The 21,361-nt window shown below is 49.6% G+C and overlaps 1 protein-coding gene across 1 annotated transcript in view; it reads left to right on the top strand.

The window, feature by feature from the left end:
- Window positions 1-8: 8 nt before the first annotated feature.
- ANP32A (acidic nuclear phosphoprotein 32 family member A) overlaps window positions 9-21,361 on the top strand; it is a 40,517-nt gene continuing 19,164 nt past the window's right edge. Inside the window, exon 1 of the mRNA XM_008016099.3 lies at window positions 9-232. Coding sequence (XP_008014290.1) covers window positions 179-232 — 54 coding nt within the window. The 5' untranslated portion in view covers window positions 9-178. The remainder of the gene's footprint in view (window positions 233-21,361) is intronic.

The following is a 21,361-nucleotide window of genomic DNA, read 5'->3' as shown; positions in this document are numbered from 1 at the left end:
GGGCCGCAGATCCCGCCTCCACGGCGATCAGGTTAGTGTGCGCCGCGGGTGCTGGGGGCTCGAGAACCGAGCGGAGCTGGTTGAGCCTTCAAAGTCCTAAAACGCGCGGCCGTGGGTTCGGGGTTTATTGATTGAATTCCGCCGGCGCGGGAGCCTCTGCAGAGAGAGAGCGCGAGAGATGGAGATGGGCAGACGGATTCATTTAGAGCTGCGGAACAGGACGCCCTCTGATGTGAGCATTTGCCAAAAATATCTCTGTCGGTCCATTCTCCTACTTTGTGTGTGTGTGTGTGCGCGCTGGGGGGAGGCACTTTTTTTGGGGGGGGCGCCCGGGAGGTGCGGGTTTGGGGGTCGGACTGCAAGCGAATTGGCAAGGCTGGGGGGTTGCAATGCCATCCGAGCATGTTCCGGCTGCCGCCGCCGCTGCCCTTGGTGTGTGACTACCTGTGCGTGTGCTCCCGCGTGTGCGAGTGTGGGTGCGAGAGTGTGCGTGCGAGTGTGCACCCATCGGGGGCCGGCGGGCGCACGCGTTTGGGTCGGAGAGAATGAGGCGAAATCACCCTCGCAGATCGCTGCTCCCGTGACTCCGTCTGGGGGAAAGATTAACGAGGGAGGAGGAGGAGAGGGGCTGCCTCCTGAATTTAACAACAAAAAAAGGGGGGTTTACATTTTATAAATGTATCCCCCCTTCCGCCCCCCTCCCGCGCCTCCCCCCTCCCTTTCTCTCGCTCGGTCGCTCGCACACACAATAAGTTTGGGGCTTCGCGAGTCCGGTTTAGTTTCTGATAAATGTGGGCCGAGGGCCCCGGGGAGAGCGCGTGGGGAGGGGGCTGCAGCGGAGTTGGGAATGGCTGGAGTTTAAAGTGCGTCTTCATTTCTTTGCAGTGATGAGGCGAGAGACGGGGGAGCCATATTTGTAACTTTGTAGTGTTCGTGAACGCGCCCTTTCTCTCCCTCCCTCCCTTTCTCTGCCTCCCTTCCTCTCCTCCTCTTTCTCCCTCACTCTTTCCACCCCACCTTCGGGCCAGATGCTGATGTTTCTTCCTTTCCTTCCGAAGGGAGGATAAATTAGAAGGAGGGGGAGGGATTTTCGAACGTGCAAAGGCACAGATAATCCCCGCGCCTCCCTGCCTCCAGTGATCGCTGGTGCAAGTTGCCCAAAGGCTACGTCCCGGTCCCCCCTCGCCCCAGCTCCTTCCGGCCTCCCCAAGATGCCAGTCTTTGGGCCCTGGTGTCCCCCAGCTCGAACCCCCGGCCCGTCTTTCTCAGGGCTGGGCTCGTCGGCAGCCATTCGGCGCCTGCTTAATAAATGGGCACGGGAAACTTTGTCAGGACGCGAGCTGCCCGGAGCTGGCGCCGGTGGTGGGTACTGGCTGGGTCCACATTTATGCGGGCATGGCAAACACGCAGCTCTAGGATGGGAGTTTGCCCGCTAGCCGCCGTTATTGATTGGGCAGCGGCGGGAGCACGGCCGGAGGAAACTTACACGGGTGGGAATCGCCAGGCTCGAGCGAAAGCCCACCCCCGAGGAGGGGGAAGGTGAGGGTGGGTGACTCGAACGCTGGTTTTTATTTCTGCCGCCCTCTCGCTTTCAAACCTGAGTGTTTTCGGCGAGTTGGCGGCTCTGGGGCGGAGACCCCCGCCAACTCCCCTCTTGGCCCCTCGGGGGGACCGGGGACGCGCTGGCGGGAGGACGCCCCCAGTCTCGGTGGCCCAAGCTCCACGGAGTTGGGAGTTTGGGCAGCACCGTGCGCTGGCCTGTCGCTCCTCCAGCCCGTTAAACCCGAATCCCGGCGAAGGCAGGCCTCGCTTCCTCTTTTCCCTAGTTCCTCCCCCCAAACCTGAGTGAGACTTTTGAAAACAAGATCCTTTTTGTCTACCCCCTCCCCGCCTTAACGCAGCTGTGGACTGGAGACGTGCGAGTGCCTTATGGCGCGCAGGGCGGGGAGGGGGCGGTCGCGGGAGAGTAGGGGGCGCCGCCGGAGGAGGCCGGAGTTTCCCCGCACTATTTGCCATTGGTTTGCTTCTCTTCGGCCGCTTTCGCCCTGGCCGGGACCCGGCGCCTTGCGTTTGGGGGCTGGGTGTGGTGATGGGGGAGGGGGCCGGGTCCGCGGTCTTCCCGCGTACTTTCCGGAAGCCCCCTGCGCGGAGGGGGAAGGGCGCCGAGCGCGGGGTCGGGGTCGCCGTGGGTGGGTGTGGGGGCACGGCTGGCCTGGCGAACCCGACTGACGCTGCCGGCCCCCCGGGAGCAAGCAGGAAAGCGGGTCGAACCGGCTCTTTAAACTTCCCCGAGTGTGTGTGTGTGTTGGGGAGGGGAGCGCACCGCGCCGTTCTGGGAGCGATTTCTCACGCTTCGCCCCCTCGCCTCCCAGCCTCGCGGCCCACACGCCTGCCCCCTGCCTGGAGGCGGGGTGGGGCGCGGGTGGCGGAGGAGGGGGCACTTTCTGCACATTTGCGGGGGTGGGGGAGAAAGCTAGCGAAAGAGGGACAAAAGGGGTGGGGGAGGAGGAACTGTATTTTTTTAAACGTTCTTAAGACAAATGGCTCCCAGAGCGCGCCCCCTGCGCCCCTCCCCGCCGCGCTGCTCCCGGGCCCCCCACACACCCACCTTCGGCACCTCTCCCAACTGGGCTCCGGGAGCTGGTGGCCATGCCGCGACGCCGAAATAGGACGAGCAGCCATGTTTCCCGGGGCTCGCGCCGCACGCCCCGCCCCTCCTCCCCGGCGCGGGGCGCGGGGCTTGGAATGCGGGCTCCGGGCTCCATGCGGCGCGGGGCGCGGGCAGGCGGGCGGTGGGGGTGCAGTACGCGCGGGGCCGGCCTTGTGGCTTCCCGGGCTGGTTTCGAGCTCCAGGTTTTATTTTTATTATTTGTTTTTGTTTATTTATTTATTTTAACGGCTAGGTCCACCAGGGGCTGAGCCCGAAGGGCGCCCAGGCGTTACTGGGGGGCAGGAGCCGCCGCCAGGGCCCTGCGCGCCTGTGGCACGACTGCCGGGCGCCGGGCTGCCATTTTGTCACCGTGGCTGTTGTCGCTGTGGGGGGCGGGGGGAGCGGAGTCTTGCGCCATCGCCCCGACGGCCTCCTGCGCGGAGGCGGCAGGGGGAGCCGACATTGGGGACCCCCAGTTGTGCTCTGAGCCCCGATGGGGGTTTCCGCCCGGCGCCAGCGGCCTGAGGCTGTGTTGGAGCGTCACGGCGGCCGCGGCGCCGGGAGGACGACGATCCTCTGTGCAAGTGCCCCCCCACGCTCTCCCTGCCTCCCCCGCCCTCCTCTCTGGGGTTTCGCTGTTCCTCCTGCAGGCGTTCAGACGTAGTTAAATGTGGCCTTAAGGACTAACCGTTCGCTCTGGTGTTTGCTCTTTCGGCGGAAGTGATAGAGTAAGGGGAACATTAAACATGAGGTTCTTTTGGCGGGGGTGAAGGGTGTCGCGCACGCGACTGTAGTGGCCCTGACTGAAGCCAAGGACAGCAGCCTCTTCCCCGGGAGGGAAGAGTTGTCGATCCGTTGGGGAAACGCCCTCCCGGGCTGGGCTCTCCGGGAAGGTAGGTCGAGCTCCGTGTTTCAGGTGGATGTTGCAGCGCCCTGCAGGCTAGGGGAACCGTCCTCGGTCTTAACCTGCTCCTTCGCCCTTTTATTTTTGCCTGGGGGAAGACAGCTACAATAGTAATGAGGTCCTAAACCGAAAGAGAGGGATGAAGGTTTGCTTTTGAAAAAAGTAAACCGCCTTTCTCCGGCTGTTGACTTAGGAGCCAGGCAGTTCGTCGCGTCCGGTCCTCCGGTGCTGGCGTCTCTGAGAATTTTTAAAAGCCGGTATTTAGGTGCTGGTTAAGCACCTCACGAGCTGAACTCTGGTATCTGTGCAGAGACTAACTTTCATGGCAGTGTCCAGCAGAGACTGCCTTGGAAGCCAGCTTTTACTTTGACCTTTGGAATACATCGCATGATGTTTTCCAGGCTGACTTACTGCCTAATTGGGTTCAAGTAGCATGGTATTAACTCCAGTTTATGCAAGCCAACCAGGAACTCACAGGCAGAAAATTGAGCCTGAAGTTCCCGTATGGTCATAGTCAGTTGAGTTCTGCTGCTGATAGTTTGGAGTCTGGGGGGCTCCATGATGAAGATGGGCTTAGGAATTACACAGACCTGGGTTTGAATTCCCCCTGCCACAAGGAGGTAGGATACGTTTACCTGCCCTTGTGACCTTGGACTGGTGAGCTTAACCCACCTTTTTGAAGCTTGGTTTTTTCACCTGTAAAATGAAATAATAATTCCATTTAATCAGTAAATGATGACAAAACTGGTTTGATACGACTCTCAGTATATGCTCTCTATATGAGAGTGTTAGTCTCCGAGACATATCAGGGTGCTTCCAGGCATTACTTTGAGCTCCTCCATGGTTTAGGATAATAACAGTATTAGCTAATGCTTACATAGCAGCCACGCTGTGTCTGGCACATTTCTTAAGTGGATTACATGTATCAACTAATTTAGTCCCCACAACAGCACTGTGAGGTAGGTGGTATTATCATCATCATTGTGCATATGGAAATTGAGGCATACAGGGGTTGTCATGTGACCAGGGAGTGGCAGAACCAGGACTCAAACTCAGCCAGTCTGCATACTCAACCTTTACACACTCCTTTGAAACACCCTTTTTTCTTAAGATACTGTAAGGAAGAGCTTTTACTTCTCCAGCTTTGGAGTGGTGCCACCGTAGAAAGAGAATGAGTTTTCTGTTATTGAAGATGCTGAAATGAAGAGTGGGATAGCATCCTAGTTGAAGATATTAGAGGGCCAGGAGGTTCAGGACCAGAGGCTCTGGATTATCATTTTATGAAGCCATGCACTGAGTTTACTTTAGCACATCACAGTGGGTTAGATTGAAGTGGATCTGGCCTTTAAGGTGCTGGGGGACGCGTTTTGAGTAAGGAGAAGACAAGTGGGAGCTGCTCAGGCAGTCTGCATCTGCAGCCAAAAAAAACTCAACATAATTGGCATGTCGTTAGTATCTGGGACATAGTATACTCATAACACCTCATGGATCATCTCACTTAATCATCCCAGCAACTCTTTAAGGGTAGGCCAAGCAGTGCAATGCCATCCCTGTTGTGAGGATGAATCATCTGATTTTTGGAGAGGTTGAGCAACTGGTAGGTGGCACAGCCGGGTTCTCGAACTGCAAAACCACAGTCCCCTTTGGTGGACAGTGGACAGAGACTCCGAGGATTGGATAGTCCGTTGGATCTATGGCCCATTACCAGAATCATGTGAGAGGCATGTAAAATGCGGATTTCTGGGCTCTACCCCTAGTCACAGGAGTACCACAGCGATCACCAAACTGTAACTGAGCTCCCTGTTTTTGTACAGCCATGAGCTAAGAATTATTTGTACATACAAACATTGCAGTCAGTCTGATGGTATGGAACACTATCTTTGAATCCCAATGACGAGATGTTATTCCCTCCCAAAATAAGAAATCCACTTGTCTCGTTAGCAGATCTCATTGCAAAAAAAAAAAAAAAAAGTACTCAATATATTCTGAACTTTATTAATAAAGGAATTGTGGAAATGTGTTAGATTTTTCTCTTGTAAAAGTGCCTATGTAGTGTTCTCAATTTTGGCTCTTGATGAAGTTTACTATCTGTCTCTTTTGCAGAAGAGGTTTGGTGAAAAGGTGGTTCAGTAGATTGGCCCCTGGGATCTGGTGTTTTGCTTTGTTTAAGCAAATGGCAAGCCATATATTTGGGTGGTACTCTCAGGGTCTTTCTAAGTCCTTTTATGTGTTCTGTGCCCTTTAAGTAATTGGCGCCTAGTGGAAATCAGCCTCAACCCAGGAACCTCCACAGGAAGGGAAATTATCCTTGTTACTGGTTTAATATGAAGCACTTCTCATCTAGAGTTCTGTATAGCCAACTGAAGTTCTTCGTTGTGTACTCAGAACATGTCAAAGCCTTCTGTGTATCTTGTAGTTGAATGGTCACTCTTAGGTTCTAGATGTCATCTCAGACAGAAGGAGCTTTGGATTGCAACAGTTAGAGCTTTGAGGCTTGAACCAAAGGTGGGGCCCCGGTGGCTGATATCAGCCTTTCAGAGCACAGATCTTTGAAAACAACAGATAATCCTGGAATCTCTAGTTTTTGGCCTGCTGCTTTTCTACCATGCGTGTTTCCTGGGGAATGAACCAGCAGCATAGTGGCTTTGAGTTGCAGAACAGTTTTTCCCTCTAGCCTCTTATGCCTGAGCTAATGAACGGAAGGAATGGTTATAAAATTGACCAGGTCAAGGGAAGGAGGAGATAAATTCAAGGGGACAAATTCTAGTCCCCATAACGGCAGCCTGTGTTATGACAGCAAACCACAACCCCAGTTCCCTCTCGTACTGCTGCTGCACCACCAGCCTCTCAGGGTGACTTACTCTAGACTTACACAGTTGGCCATCCTTCCTTTTTTTTTTTTTTCTTTTCCTCTAGCAGTATGAGACTTGTTTCCTTTATTTATTTTTTTATTTTATAATTTTTGTAAAGACGGGGTTTTGCCATGTTGACCAGGCTGGTCTCAAACTCCGGGACTCAAGTGATCTGCCCACCTTGGCATCCCAAAGTGCTGGGATTACAGGTGTGAGCCAGCGCGCCTGGCCCCCTTCTTCAGTACCACTGGAAAACACCTGCTTGAGCTTTCAGAGCTGGCCATCCCAGAACTTGGGTCCAAATTAATTACATCACGCTGAAATTAAAAACTTCCTGGAAATTGTGTAGGATACTCTTCAGACATCTCATGCCTTCTCTATTTTGGTGCAGTCACTTAGGAAAGGAGCAGGGAGCTTGTTGGTGATTGGGCCCTGGCCCAATGAACGTGGTCCAATTGTCTGGCCTGAATTCTAACTTAGTTTAAGAGGAGGCTCATAGCTCTGGTGTCCAGAGAGGCGTTTCTTTAGAAACGTTTGCCACCAGGATCCCTCCTCCTTGTTCTGGCAGTCCATCCCTTGCTCTAGCTAGTTCTCTGGTCTCCTAGGAACTACCCTCTCCCAGTCCCCCAGCACCGCTGCCTTCAAGTAGAGAAACATGGACCTGACTCTGAATCTTCTATTGCTTTGAAATATAATTATACAACAAATGATAAATACCCAACAATGATGTTTTCATTAAAGAGATGGAGTCTGGCAGGGACAGAGATTTGTGAAGGCATCTGTTATTCAGAACTTCTCATTTAATAAAATTTGTTGAAACTAGATGAGCAAAGCACCATGGCCCTGAGCCACCTTCTCAGACATGGAAGCAGCCTCCTTGTCTAGAACTAGTTGTCCTGATGATATACAGACTCTAAAGAAGATAGAAGTCCCTTTATTCTACCACACGAAGCCCTGTGCTGGGCCACACCCTGCAACCCCCTGCTTTCCCTCAGATTTATTTTGTTTCTAGCTCCACAGCTGCCCCCTGAATTCATTCAGCTACTGTTTCCTTTACCAAAACTTGCTCCAGGCAGCAGATCTAAAAGATCAGCTTACTTACTACTCCACTGTTATTTACTCTAATGTGAATTAAAGTCAGCGCTGTTTTTCCCAGAGGTATTTACATTTGGAGATTCTGGTTTGGTAAGGAAATTACCGGACAACTATTAAAGACTTGGATGCTCTCCTTAGCTTTGCTATTAACTAAGTTGAACAAGTTGTTTGGCTTCTTTGGGCCTCTGTTTTCTCTATTCTAAAATGGGAGTGTTGAATTAGATCAGTGGCTTTCAAACTTTCTGGTCCTAATAGTAAGAAATCCATTTTACACCACTACCCGTTGTGTACACGCATTCCTGTGTTCTGTGAAAAACCAACGCCACACTGCTCCCTTACTACATGTAAAATATTTTTATTCATTAAAAAGAAAACTGGCTTGGACCTACAAATTAGTTTCATTACTTGTTAATGTTTGAAAGCCATTAAAAGATGGATATGCCCTTGGTAACTTTGTGAGGCCTCTCCACTGAGGGTCAATCATGACTGGTTTTAAACCAGCCCACCCCATCTTCTCCAGCTGCTCTCCTCTGTCTTGCTCCTCTCCCCGCAAACCTCACAGCATAAGGACTCAATCCTAGGCTCCTACCCCACACTGGTGCCTTCCAAAGTTCCTGGTGCCAGTGGCCCCCCGTCAGCCATGTTCCCCTAGCCCCTTCTCCACACTCTTGTCACCCAGGGCACCCATCCTTCAGTGCATTGCACACTTTGTGCGCTGGGTCAGGGTAGACTGTAGAGAGAGGACAGTGCACCTGGTTTCCCCACATAAACTGCGTGGGGGTATGTCCTGCCTCCCCTACTTCCAACTGTGGCACTTGGGCATGCCCCTCTCAGGGCACCTTCCCTGTTTGTCTCTGCAAAATGAGGTTGTAATAGTGCCTGCCACACTGTGTGGCACACAGTAAGCTCTCAAGAAATGTTAGCTATTGTTGCCGTTAGAACGCCATAGCTGGAATACCATAACTGGTATTCACTTAAAAAAAAAAAAAAAAAAAAAAACCTTAGGGCTGGGCGCAGCGGCTCACGCCTGTAATCCCAGCATTTTGGGAGGCCAAGATGGCAGATCACCTGAGGCCAGGAGTTCAAGAACAGCCTGGCCGTGTCTCTACTAAAAATACAAAAAAAAAAGTCAGCCGGGTGTGGTGGCGGGTGCCTGTAATTCTAGCTACTCAGGAGGCTGAGGCCGGAGAATCACTTGAACCCAGCAGATGGAGGTTGCAGTGTGAGCCAAGATCATGCCACTGCACTCCAGCCTGGGTAACAAGAGCGAAACTCTGTCTCAAAAAAATAACCAGCTTATATTATTCACAGACAAATTACATAAAAAAGTGACATTTCTTTCAATGGGAAAAGAGGTTTAGAAGCTAGAGATTCAAACTTACCAGAAGTTACTTTTTCCCACTAGGAATTCACTACAGTCATGATATTGGACTCTGGGTAGTTTCTACTGAGGATAAAGCCACTCGTCCCTCTTCTGGGCAACTCTTCTTACTGCCCTCACAACTATTTCAGGCATCCACCCTTTCCCTCCCAGCCAGGACGTCCTCCTCACAGAAAATGGAAACCTCCTGGTTTCCTAAGCAACTGTGAGGCTGAACCTGCCTTAATCCCTCCCAGTTCAGCGGTCCTCTTGTCTTGGCCACCCCTGCCTAGTTCCCTTGTTCCTCCTGGGCACCTAGCCACTCCTGTCCTTTGGATTCTTCTGCAGCTGGGGATGCTTCTCCCATCTTAAAGCAAAGACTCCTTAATTGATCCTGTGTTGCGCTATAGTTACTGCCCATCACACTCATCTCCCTATTCCCTAAACTTTCTGAATTGTCTATCTTCTCCACCCTGTCACCTCTCTGACTCCACCCCGTGAAGTCTGGTTTGTTTCCAGATAGTGCCAAGAATCCCAACAGCCTTCATTTCTTATCTTGCATGATGTCTCAGTGGCGGGATTCAGCATTCTTTTTTTTTTTTTCCAGACAGAGTCTTGCTCTGTCCGGGCTGGAGTGCACAGTGGCGTGATCTCAGCTCACTGCAGCCTCCACCTCCTGGGTTCAAGCAACTCTCATGCCTCAGCCTCCCGAGTAGCTGGGATTACAGGTGCGCGCCACCACGCCTGGCTAACTTTTCTGTTTTTAGTAGAGATAGGGTTTTACCATGTTGGCATGACTGGTCTCGAACTCCTGACCTCAAGTGATCCGCCTGCCTCGGCCTCCCAAAGTGCTGGGATTACAGGCATGAGCCACCACGCCTGGCCGGGATTCAGCGTTCTTGACTTTATGAAAGATGTTCCCCACTTGGCTCTCCCTTTCTCTGGTATATCTTCTACGGCTCTAGTCACTCCTCAGTTTCTGGTGTCCTGTAGCTCTCCTGTTTAGCCATGAAGTACTGACTTAGTCAAACTTGGGCACTGGGCCTTCTTATCCTGTATTCTCTCCAAAGGGAAATTTGCCTTCCCTCACTGACAGCTGCAGGTACTATGTGCTGCTCCCTGAGGTTTGACGTTTACTGCTTGGGTAAGCTCGAGACCCACCTGATGTCTCCACCTGGGTGCTCCAACAGTGTCCTACTCTTAAGTCCAAAGGGAACCCATGTCCTCTGTCCCTTGCCCCCCACCGCCCACACACACACATACTCATGATCCTCTTTCCATCCATCACCATTACAAGTCCTGTCTGTTTAAAACATGCTCTGTTGCTTGCCACTGATCTCCCTGTATCATAGTCTAGTCCTCTTGAAGCCATGCTGTGACCTTCGACTAGAATGATCTTATCAAAGCACACATGTAACCATGTCACCCCATACTTAAAATTCACCATTGTTCCTAGGATAAAGTCCCAAATCTTTAATAAAGACCAACAAGGTGCTGCATGGTCTGGCCACTGCTGGCCTCTTCCTGTCATCTGTTCCCTTGCCCCACCCTCTCTGGGCCTTCCTGGCTGCCTCTCATGCCTGCAAATCTGCACTACACGGAGATTGCCACTGTATCCAGTTAGCATCTAGTCGTCTTTACTGTCTCCAGCCTCCTCTCTCAGGTTTAGATCTAGTTCTTTTGCCAGAAAACTCTTACATGTAGTTTTATATGTAGTTTATAACTACATATTCCAGATTATGAGTGTTTAATTAGCATCTCTGTCCCCTTGCCTTGTGGGTACACTGCACGATTTGAGGGACTTGCTTTTGCTGATCATTATAGTCCTCAGAGCTCCACACTGTGCCTGGCACATGGTAAGCATTCTAGAAGTACTGATGGAGTGAAAGATCTGCAGTACTTACACCTTCTTGTCACTTTCACCACCTACCGGTTGGTACATCAAGCAGGGAAGCCACTGAAACGAAGCCCACACCTTCGCACCCCCACCCCCACCCATGCTGGTGTGAGTTTCTGATTGGAGTTGCCTCTGGGTGGGTGATGCATATTTTGCAGGTCGCTGGTCATCACGTTTTTCTCATTATCACATCCCTTACCAGTAAACAATTTGAACCTGAGCCCCAGTATGTCTATCTTGCAGTTACAGTTATTCACATACACTACCTATAAATATGTACATTATAAAATGTAACACCAAAAATATAAATTAAAAAGGCTACGTTTAAAAAATCTAAGAAGTCCTGAAATTCTTGCATCCCAGTGGTTTGTCTTGGGCAGTCCACATAAGAGACTACTGTTCTAATTAATTGCTCGTTTTATTTTAAATTCAGTTACTAAAGTTCACTCTGTAAAAGAAATGCTCATACCTTCCCAGACACTGTTTGCTTGTTAAGATCTCTCCAGCCCTAGCGTGTGATGAGTAGGGGTGGGGGACATTCACAGTCCCCCTTTAATAAAGCTAGCTTGCCCAAGATCCTTGGTGAATCAAGGCTCCACTGCCATGTGTCAGCTTGGTACTCTTTGTTTAGGCTGTGTGGACAGATCCACCAAAGTCCCCTCCAGTCACCCCTGGGCTCCCACGTTGATAAATCACCAGGTTCTCTCTGCCCACGTCCTGAGAGGCTAAGAAGTAGCTATGATAAGGATTCCATCAGCCATAGACTCAGGGTGGTTGGGAAGGTGGCTTTCTCCTAGTTATCTTAGAGTGGGGAACAAGTAAGAGGCAGGATGTGTGGGCTGGAAGGGTAGAGACAGAGGTACACAGTGAAGCTTGAAAGAGAGAGGCCCGCAGAGTCTCTTTGCTGAAAGATTTCAGCAAAGTTGTGCTGGGACTCTGCAGCCAGTAGTGCCCCCCCTGGGTTTCTGGATTCTGCTGCCTCCTATAGAATTCGTGAGAACTGTGTGTGTACACATGTGCGTGTGCAGGGGGTAATAGGGTGGAGGCAAGGGCCTGTCATTCTAAATTTAGAGGAATTACTTTCAGATTTCTTCAGGGACCATGCATCTGGAGGAGGGACTCATCTTCACTTTATGTAACTAACTGTCACCTTAGCCACTGGCTTCACGGGCAGGCCTAAGTAGTATAACTGAATGGAGGGGTGAGGGGAGTCCACTGACATGGCCTGTGTGCCCAGCATCCAGAATGAGGCAAGGAGTTGTATAAATGCTATGTAAGTATTTTTGTAGCAAATTTCATTTCTTGAATCCAGTCTTTGCATCCTGGGCTGGGTAGGGGAGAGTGGTTATAGAGGATGGTGGTGTCTGGCTCCCGTGGTGGAGCTGGGGTGATGAAGCATAGCACATACACTGGAGGGAAGAAGGTGTGTGGTTAGTAAAGCAGATTTCAACCCCAGCTGTGGATCAGAACTGCCAGGGGAGCATCTGAAGCAATACCCAGGCGCTGCCTGAACTGAATCAGTCTCTCAGGGTGTTGCCCCAGTCGGTGTATTTTTAGAAAGCTCTAAAGGGGACTCTAAAGCACAGTTGGGAACCACCCCATGGAGCAGGGTGCAGAGCTTCACAGCAGGTAGAAAGAAGTAACTAAGTGGAAACTAGAGGAAAATGCAGCAGAGAAACCAGGAAATAGGAAAGAAGGATGCAGGATTTAATCTGCTGGGGTATAGGGATCCACTCCTTGACTTGCCCCCCACATCCCCACCACCATGGGGTTCACACAAGCACGTTCTGCTCATCACACTTGGAATTTTTCATTTACGTGTATCTCAGGATGCTGCTGCTGCAAGTGTTGAGTGGGCCTTACTGATCAAGACTGGACTTGGCCCATCCTTCATGTCCAGCTCTTGAGAGGCCGTGGACCTTTTGTAAAATGGCAGGGGCCCAGGCACAGACCCAGGCAATCAGGTACAGTGGGCAGTAGTGCTTGAGGACTACTGAGCCTGAGGATGTTGGCAAGTCACCTCACTGAGCCTTAGTTGGCACATCTGTGAAATGGTGAATAACAGTAATACCTGCTTCCCAGGGCTTATTGTTAGGACTGAAAGAGATATCCTTTATGCCAGGTATGTGTTGTAGAAGGACTGAAGGTTAAATTCTACCAGTCAGGGCTTGAATGAGCTGTTTGGTCAGCGGTGGGGGAGGGGTGGAGTCAGCCCCTATCCAGAGGGCGCTTGCTGGGGTGGGAGCAAAGTTGGAAGAGCTGTCTCGGCCTGCCCCAGGAGGAGGCCTCACCTGGAGCTGTTGAAGCGGAGGAGAGGGGGCAGGGAGGCTCTGGGCAAAGGAGAGACTCCCCCCAGTTTTTTGGGGCGTTGGGGCTGGAGGGATACCAGCCAAGCTGCAGGCATCCTCTGCCCCCAGGCCTCTTCTGGAGTGTGGGCTCTCGCCCTGGCTCACCTTTTCTGTAGCAGTTGTTCTGTGACCCTAGCCTTCTTGCCTCTAAACTCCCCTTCTGGCTGCAGAACTCTGGGCAAGCCTCTAGCAGTCCTTTATCTTTCATTCACACAGCTCCTGAGAGGTCCCCTTTTCTGGGAAGCCCTTCTCAACTCATTAGAAGAAAGGGAGCAAATTGTGTCCACTCAGGTGACGTAAGTCCCCACCCTGGGGACTTCCAGGGCACGCAGCAGCGTTCGCCTCTCAGCCAAGTCCGGTACCATTCACTTAGGTGTGCATCTGTGGCTTTCTCTGTGTCTGGTCAGTGCTCCTTTATATGTCCATACCCCCTGCCAGAGGGCAGCATTGAGGGTGTGCAGAGCCCAGTGTGACTCTCCTGCAGCTGGGGACATAGAAGAGCTCTGTGATGATAGCAGATGTGGTTCTCCAGCCTCCCGCCTGGCTGCCAGTGGGAATAGCCTGTCTGCTCTGGCACAGGGGCCTGTTCCATATGGAGGGCCAGGAACTGGCCTTCACAGCCACCCAGGCATTCCTTCCACTTCTGTACATCTTCCTTTCCCCGTGAAGATTTGGGTGTACCCTGTTTGTGGCCTGTGAAGACTGGACAGGCATGTACTTCATGAAGCTTTCTGCTCTCTCTGGTAGGCCTGATGAAGCCTATCTGCAGAGGTTGGCCTGAAGCCATAATGAGCAGTTCTGTTCTTTTTAGCCCTTGTCTGGTTTATGACTGTGTTGCAGACATGCCTTTCTGTGTCTTGGTTAAAAGTACTGGTGTGTCTGAGCATTTAGGTGTGGTCTGTGAGGCTGGGAAAGCTTCTCCTAGAGGAGAGCCCTCCAGGGTTGCTCTTTGGGGTGGGAGTAGTGGGAGCGGAAATGGAACGCTAGCTGCCCTCTTAAAGCCAAAAGCCTACTTCGTTCAGGGCAGGCAGTTGGCATGTGTAGGCACTCAGGAGCCTTCCTTCAGTTCCAGCGGCCAGTGTGGTCATCATCAGGAGCGATAAGGTTGGATGTGGGAGTGAGAATGTGCCTCTGAGATTGACCAGTGGCCATAGACTCCAGCAAGATGAGGATCTTGGTCTGAGAGGTGCCCACTGTATCAGAAACTAGACTTGTATTGAGCAAACGGCTTATTAGCCCCAGGAGGCTTATTACGGCCACAAATGTCCCTGATGGTGAGCAGCACTTGGCCACTACTGTCTGATGTTAACCAGAGTTATGGGGGTGGTTTCTGCAAATACACAATACTGTGGAGGGGTTATGTGGCTTACCCAGAGGTGCCCAGATAGCAAATGAAGGTGCAAGATTGGAATCCCTGTCTTTCTGGTTGACTCTTGGCTTGGCTAACTCATTCATTCATTCATTCCATTCCACACACACTGATGAATGCCGACTCTGTACTGGGTTCTGTTCTAGGAACTAGATAAGACACATCACCTATGCTGCTCTTGTGGAGCTTCTGTTCCACTAGGGGAGACAGTCAGTAGTAAGCCATCAAGCAAAGGCATGGCTGCTGGTGTGATGAGTTCCATGAAGACCCATAAAGCTGTGTTAAAGGAGATAGGTGGTCCAGGAAGGCCTCTCTGAGGAGGTGGCATTTGAGCACTCAAGTGACTTACACTGGATTTCTGACCCCATGAGCTGGAACTTAGGATATCTGATCTAGAAGTACCTCTAGAAGTCCTCTTCCCAGTAAACAAGCTAGGGTCCAGTGAGGTTAAGGTGTGAATTCATGGTACGACTCACGGGAAAGATGAAATTATATCCAAGAAGGACAAGTATAATAGCTGGCCACTGCTCTGCCCACACCAGCCTTGGGCTCTAGCCCTCTGCCTTTTCATCCCAGAATGTGTTTTATTTTCCTCAAGACTCAGCCCTTTGAAAGATTTAGACTTCCAAATTGCATTTATTAACAATAATAAATGTATTTTCTCATGGCTGGGTGTGGGGATGGGGTAGAAATTTTGAACACATTTGTGATGGTTGATCAGCCCTCCAGGTAAGGCAAGGGCTGACTACCTGGAGCTGGTGTTTTTCCTGCCTAGGCAGAGACGCCGCCCAATTTTGTACCACCAGCTGCTGTCAATGTCTGTCAGAGTGGAATTTCCATTGGTGTTTCTGAAATAGCAGTGTTTCTTGGAAGACCCCCATTAGTACTTTCTGGATTCCATCTGGACCTAGTTTAGGGGGTTAGATGCTTTTGAATGGAGGCTGGAGAGACCCTACTGATGCCTCTGACCAGAGATGGTGAAGCAGGACTCAGAGGGCCCCCAGGGCTTATTTCAGGGAGAGAGAGGCCCACAGTTAAATCAGAGGTCACAAATAAAGCAGCGGACCCCACCTCTCCCAAGGACCAGGCTGAGCCATAATTGGCCAATAGTTTCATCTAGAAGCAGGCATCCTACATCCATTTGAAAGGAGCTTCTTCTGGTTGAAGTAAGACTTTATTAATTAGCCTGTTAGGAAAACAGCTTCCCAGTATTATGAGGGCTGGATAATTTCATGCCTGATATTTTTCTTGGAGCTTCTAAAAGGAAGACACGGCCGCGCACAGTGGCTCACGCCTGCAATCTCAGCACGTTGAGAGGACAAGGCAGGTGGATCACGAGGTCAGGAGATCGAGACCATCCTGGCCAACATGGTGAAACCCCATCTCTACTAAAAATAGAAAAATTATCTGGGCTTGGTGGCACACACTTGTAATCCCAGCTACTCAGGAGGCTGAGGCAGGAGAATCGCTTGAACCCAGGAGGCGGAGGTTGCAGTGAACCGAGGTCGTGCCACTACACTCCAGCCAGGCAACAGAGCAAGTCTCAAAAAAAAAAAAAAAAAAAGTTTGATTGTGAAATAGAGCACATAAAACCAAACAGTATGTGTGAGATTTAATGATTTTTTGCCTATTTTTTTCTATTTAAATTATTATTTAATACTTTCAAGGATGTCCTAGTAAAAGCGACTTTCCCTGTGCCTGCCTGTGCCTTTCTGTGCTAGGGCGTTAGAAATGTGTCTGGGTTTCCCCTGTGGCTCTGACACTCTATCAGACACCAGGGCTTGTGCACGCAGGTGAGAAGCATCCCCAGGTGCCTCGGAGATACTGAAGAGAGTCTGGAATGTGGGAGAAAGGCAAATAGTTTTCCAATAAAAGTAGGCTAAGACATAATTAGGGGCTTAGGTGCTGCTTTAAAAAATAAGTAGCAGCGTATTCCAGACTCCTCTAAGAAAAGAGAATTGCTCATTGTGGAACAGGCGTGGCAATGCAGTACCTTTGCCTGGAGCATCTTGCTGCTGCCATCACTTAAGACCCATTCTGGGATAAGAGGAGGCTTACCCGTTATTGATTATCTACCACGAGCTTTGTATGGTCCTTGCTTGCCAGGTACTTGGCAAGCATTATCTTTTTGACCTTTTAGAACACCCCTGAGGCGTAGGTATGGCCACCCATTTCCAGAGATTGACCTAGAGGTCCAGATGGCTTCCAGGGCACACTGAGCAGCCCTTGTGTGTTGTAATGGTCCCTTCTGTTTGTCCTTCCCAGGCTAGACACTTTGGGAGCAGAAGTCAAAGACATCTTTATCATTGTACCCTTAGCACCTGGTGTAGTCCCTGGGATTTAGTAGGTTCTGAGGAGCGTGTATTGAATGAATGGAGGTTAAGTAACTTAGACATTAGATAATAGGACTCTGGGCTGGGCGCAATGGCTCATGCCTGTAATCCCAGCACTTTGGGAGGCTGAGGTGGGTGAAATCACCTGAGGTCAGGAGCTCGAGACCAGCCTAACCAACATGGTGAAACCCCATCTCTACCAAAAATATAAAAAATTAGCCGGGCATGATGGCACATACCTGTAATCCCAGCTACTTGGGAGACAGACGCAGGAGAATCGCTTGAACCTGGGAGGTGGAAGTTGCAGTGAGCCCAGATGGCGTCACTGCACTCCAGCCTGGGTGACTAGAACAGACCTCCATCTCAAATAAATAAATAAATAAGATAATAGGACTCTTGAGGCTCTATGACTGCCACGCTGTAGGTCAGAAATGGGATCTCTTTCCAGCTCTTATCAATAAGCTAGGGGAATGCAAACTGACATGCCCAAGCTTATTGATATTGCAAAATTATTTATTACAGCAAAAGATTGGAAGCAACCCAGATATTCATCAATAAGAGACTGGTTAAGAAAAATGATCTCACACTATGTAGTTGCAAATAAGAAACGAAGAAGGTTTTTATGTGCTCTGTTACACAAACTCCATGAAAAAAAGGCAAGGCAATGATTAGGATAATATGCTAGATTTTTAATAAAAGAGAGAAGAAATAAGATTCTGAATTTGCTTGTATGTGTGTGAACGTTCTAGAGAGATACTTAGCAGGTAGTATGGTTGACTGGGCAGACAGAGGATAAGATGGGAGGGAGAGTTAACTGTGTATCTTCTTATACTTTTTAGTTTTAAAACCATTAGAATGAATGTGCTAGTCAAAAAATTGAAAAGAAAAAAAATAAAAGAGGTGACCTCGAACCAGCGATTCCACTGACCTGGCGTTAGTCTCCCTATCTGTATGTGAGGCAGTTGGACCAGATTGTGACTCCTTAGTCTGAAGTGCAACGTTGTGAATATTGTATTTCCCAGGCTTTCGTGGACTTTTCCAGGAGATCCTGACCTTGTGCTAGGGTAATCTGCAGTCCCTTTCATTGGTGGCCTGGCCTGGCCCTCTCAGGATGTTTGAGAAAGGTTGGGGGCCACAGAGAGCAAGGAGCCTTCCCCAGAGGAGTCAGGCCTTGTTCCTGTCCCCTTTCCTCAGTTTATCCTCTGAGCACATGCCTCTGATGTGACTCAGTTGGTTCTTCCTCCAAAGTGAAGGATTTCAGTGAAGAGAGACTGTTCTGGAGCATTCTGGCAAAGTGCTACAGTTTAATAGGAAGGAAAAAAATGGCAGAACATTTTCCGGGTTATTTTTAATGCTTTTCAGTTCTGCAAACATTTATTGAAAGCTAAGTGCAAGGCAGTGTGGGAGAATCAGTTGCATAATACCTCACCTCTGCTTTCCGGGGTGCAAAGTCTTGAGTAAGAAACATGCTCATAAAATTCATCATAGTAACCTCTAGGACAGCCTGGCTTACCCATGCTCTCATTGGGTCCCATGGAGACATGTGGGATTGGTAGGGATTCTTCCCATTTTACAGGTGACGAAACTGACTCGCAGTGAAGTCTTGCTCAAAGCCACACAGTTTGGAACCAAACAAGATTTTCCGACTACTTCTCACGTGTCCTAACCCCCGTAATCAAAACATTCTCCCATAGGAGATACCTGGGGTGTAGATTAGGCCGGTTTCCACCTGGAAACATGGGGCAAGCACAGTCCTGATTAAAGCTTCTTCTCCTTCACTTTTTTCCATTGCTTTTTTTTCTTCCTTTAAGGCAGAGCAAGGTAACTGTTAGGCTTATGGCCAGATCTCAGGTCTTATCTCCTTTCCTGTGGTCCAAGCAATTCTTCTTGCTTTGCCTGTGAAACCCACTATCCTACCACCAGTTGCATGCGGAATGTTCCATGTGGGTAAAGGTGTGTGTAACCTGTGTAACCTACAGCAGCCTTCTCTCCATCCCAATCTCTTGCTGCCACCTCCTTTCCTTCCCTTCCACAAATTCTCTCATACCAACCTGGCTTCCTAGCTGTTCCCCAATAGGGCCAAGCATGCTGCCCACTCAGGGTCTTTGCCCTGGCTGTTCCTTCTTTCTGCCTGGAAGGCCCTTCCCGGTTGTAGACTTGGCCTTACGTCTCTGCTGAAAGCTCACTTTGGATAGGCCTTCCTGGTTACCCTTTCTAAAGTAGTATCCCTTGTCACTATTGCTTTTCTGTCCTTTCTTTTGTCTTTGAAGCATTCATACACATTATATACATATGTATACATTTATTGGTTTATTATTTGGCTCCCCTACTGGAATGTAAGCCCGTGAGACAGGCACCTAGTTTTGTTTACCACGGTATCTCTAATGCCTAGCATGGTACCTAGCATGGCATGTAGTAAATACTCTGTATGGACTGTTGAATGACTGTATCAGGCCTGCATCCTAAAGCAAGTAATATTTAAGAAGAAGGAATCAAATCATAGCATTTTAAGAGGGGAAAAGACTCAGGGCTCTCTTCGTAGGGCTTTATCATACAATATTATTAATTCATCTAATAAGCATCCAGCACTGTTTATGTATGAAGCTCTTTGCAGACAGTCACTTACAGCCTTCTGATTCATACAGGGACGGGAAGCTCCCAAATTTTCAGAGCAGCCCATTATTTTGTGAGACAGCCATAATGATCTGGGGACCTTCTTACAAAGTACACTGGGGAGAAAGCTGTCTCTATGATTCCTGCACTCTGATCTTAGTTCTTGAACCGCTGGAAAACACAATAAACATACATGACACTCCTTCAAATAAGTGGAGAAGAGATAGTGATCATGGTCTCCCCTACCCTCAGGCCTAAACATCACTAGTTCCCTCAGTTATTCTTCTAGTATCCCAGTTTTCAGGTGCCTTCCTACCCTGGTTGCCTTCCTCAAGTTTGTTCTTCAAATGTTGGAATTTCAGGTCTAGTCCTGTCAGTGCAGAGTGTTTCGGGACCAAGGAACCCTGGTCCCTCCCACGTGTTCCTATCAGCATAGCCTTCAATGGCTCGTCTGTGTTGGCTGCCATGGTAGAAGCCTCCTTCATGAGCCTCTGATGAAGACTAAAATCATTAAGCTCCGTTTTACATTGTCTCGAGTCATGTGGACCTTCCCTGACTCTTCATAGGTCTTTTGGTTTGGGGGTTTTGTTTTTTAGCATTTTAAGATTAAAGCAGCCATAGACTTCTGAACAACAATAAACTTAACCTGCACTCTTTTAAAAAAACAACAAGTGTAGGTAAAGTTCTATCACCAAACCCAGGTGAAGGAGATGGAACTCTGGAAGTTCAGCAATACCTGCAAAGCCTCTAACTCCTTTCTTCCCTCTCCGTGTCTTTCTCTGCGTCTTTCTCCCTCTCCCCTTCCTTCCAGCAGCCCCTCACTTCCCCATAGCTTCCTTGCTCTCCCTCATTCCATTGCTTTTATTAATCCTCCTTCCAATTAGAAATATGGAGCTAACATATACTGCTAGCATTTCTTGCACTTCCATCACTAATATTTTTTGCCATACATGTGTAATTTACAGATTAAGGAAGCTGCACATTTCACACTTGTCTAAGGGAGAAATAACTAATGTTAAATGGCTTCTTACGTGTAGCCCTTGGCTAATTTGTTTTGTGGCCTTGGATAGAAAAAACTTTCAGCCCCAGCCTTAGGTTCTTCTGCATGATTGGTTCCCATTTCTGCCCAAATCAGCAATTTCCCATTGGTGGTTGGACACTAGGGCTTCAGTGCCGAGGCGGCGTTTGCTCTGCTTCTGTCATTGCTGATGCTGCTGTCATTTTGCATAGAGGTGGCAGGGAAGGAGGCCAAGGTCGAGGTTTCATCTATGAGGCCATTTAGCTTTCCCTGCCTCTTCTGCATTTGCAGCCCTGCCTGGGTGTGTGGAAGGTGGGAGGCGAGAGCAGGGGCTGAGCTCAGGCCTGGGCTCTTCCTAACAGCTAATTTTGTTTTTCACCTTTCTTTCCTCTTGCTTCAAGGAGGATGGAGAGGCCTGTAACTTTGAGGGTGTGGGCCCTAAGTTAGGAGTCTTGAGAGAATGGCCTAAGGTTCGAGTCTACAATGGGGTAACTGTGTAGCCTTGGGTGAGTCAGAGTTAGTTTCCACCCAGCTTCGTCAATTGCTAGGGAAGTTGGATTAGATACAGTTGTTCCCCCAAAAGTGGCATTGATGCGGTCCTTTATTTCTTTGAAGCATTTTTTAAAAGCTATCTGGAAATGGAGCAGACGCTCACACCACGGCTGTGGGATGTGTCCCTGCCTCTGAGTCTGATTGGCATGTTTTCTTAGATGGGTTACCCTGGGGGCTGGAATAGGCAGAAACTTTGAACTGCCAGCTCCTGGGTCTCTGAATAGTAACACTGGGGAAATGAATTAACTTCTGTTTTGCTGACAGTTCCTCCACTCGGGGGTCCATCCCGGATTCCAAGGCAGAAACCCTGGGCTGCTCCCTGAAGACTCCAATGGGATTTCCTTAGCAGACAGCTCCCGCAGTCCACAAG

This window comes from Chlorocebus sabaeus, chromosome 26 (assembly GCF_047675955.1).
Source record: "Chlorocebus sabaeus isolate Y175 chromosome 26, mChlSab1.0.hap1, whole genome shotgun sequence".
NCBI classification, from domain to species: Eukaryota; Metazoa; Chordata; class Mammalia; order Primates; family Cercopithecidae; genus Chlorocebus; species Chlorocebus sabaeus.
Note: the sequence above shows the minus strand (reverse complement) of the source record. Positions and strands in the feature narration are given on the sequence as shown.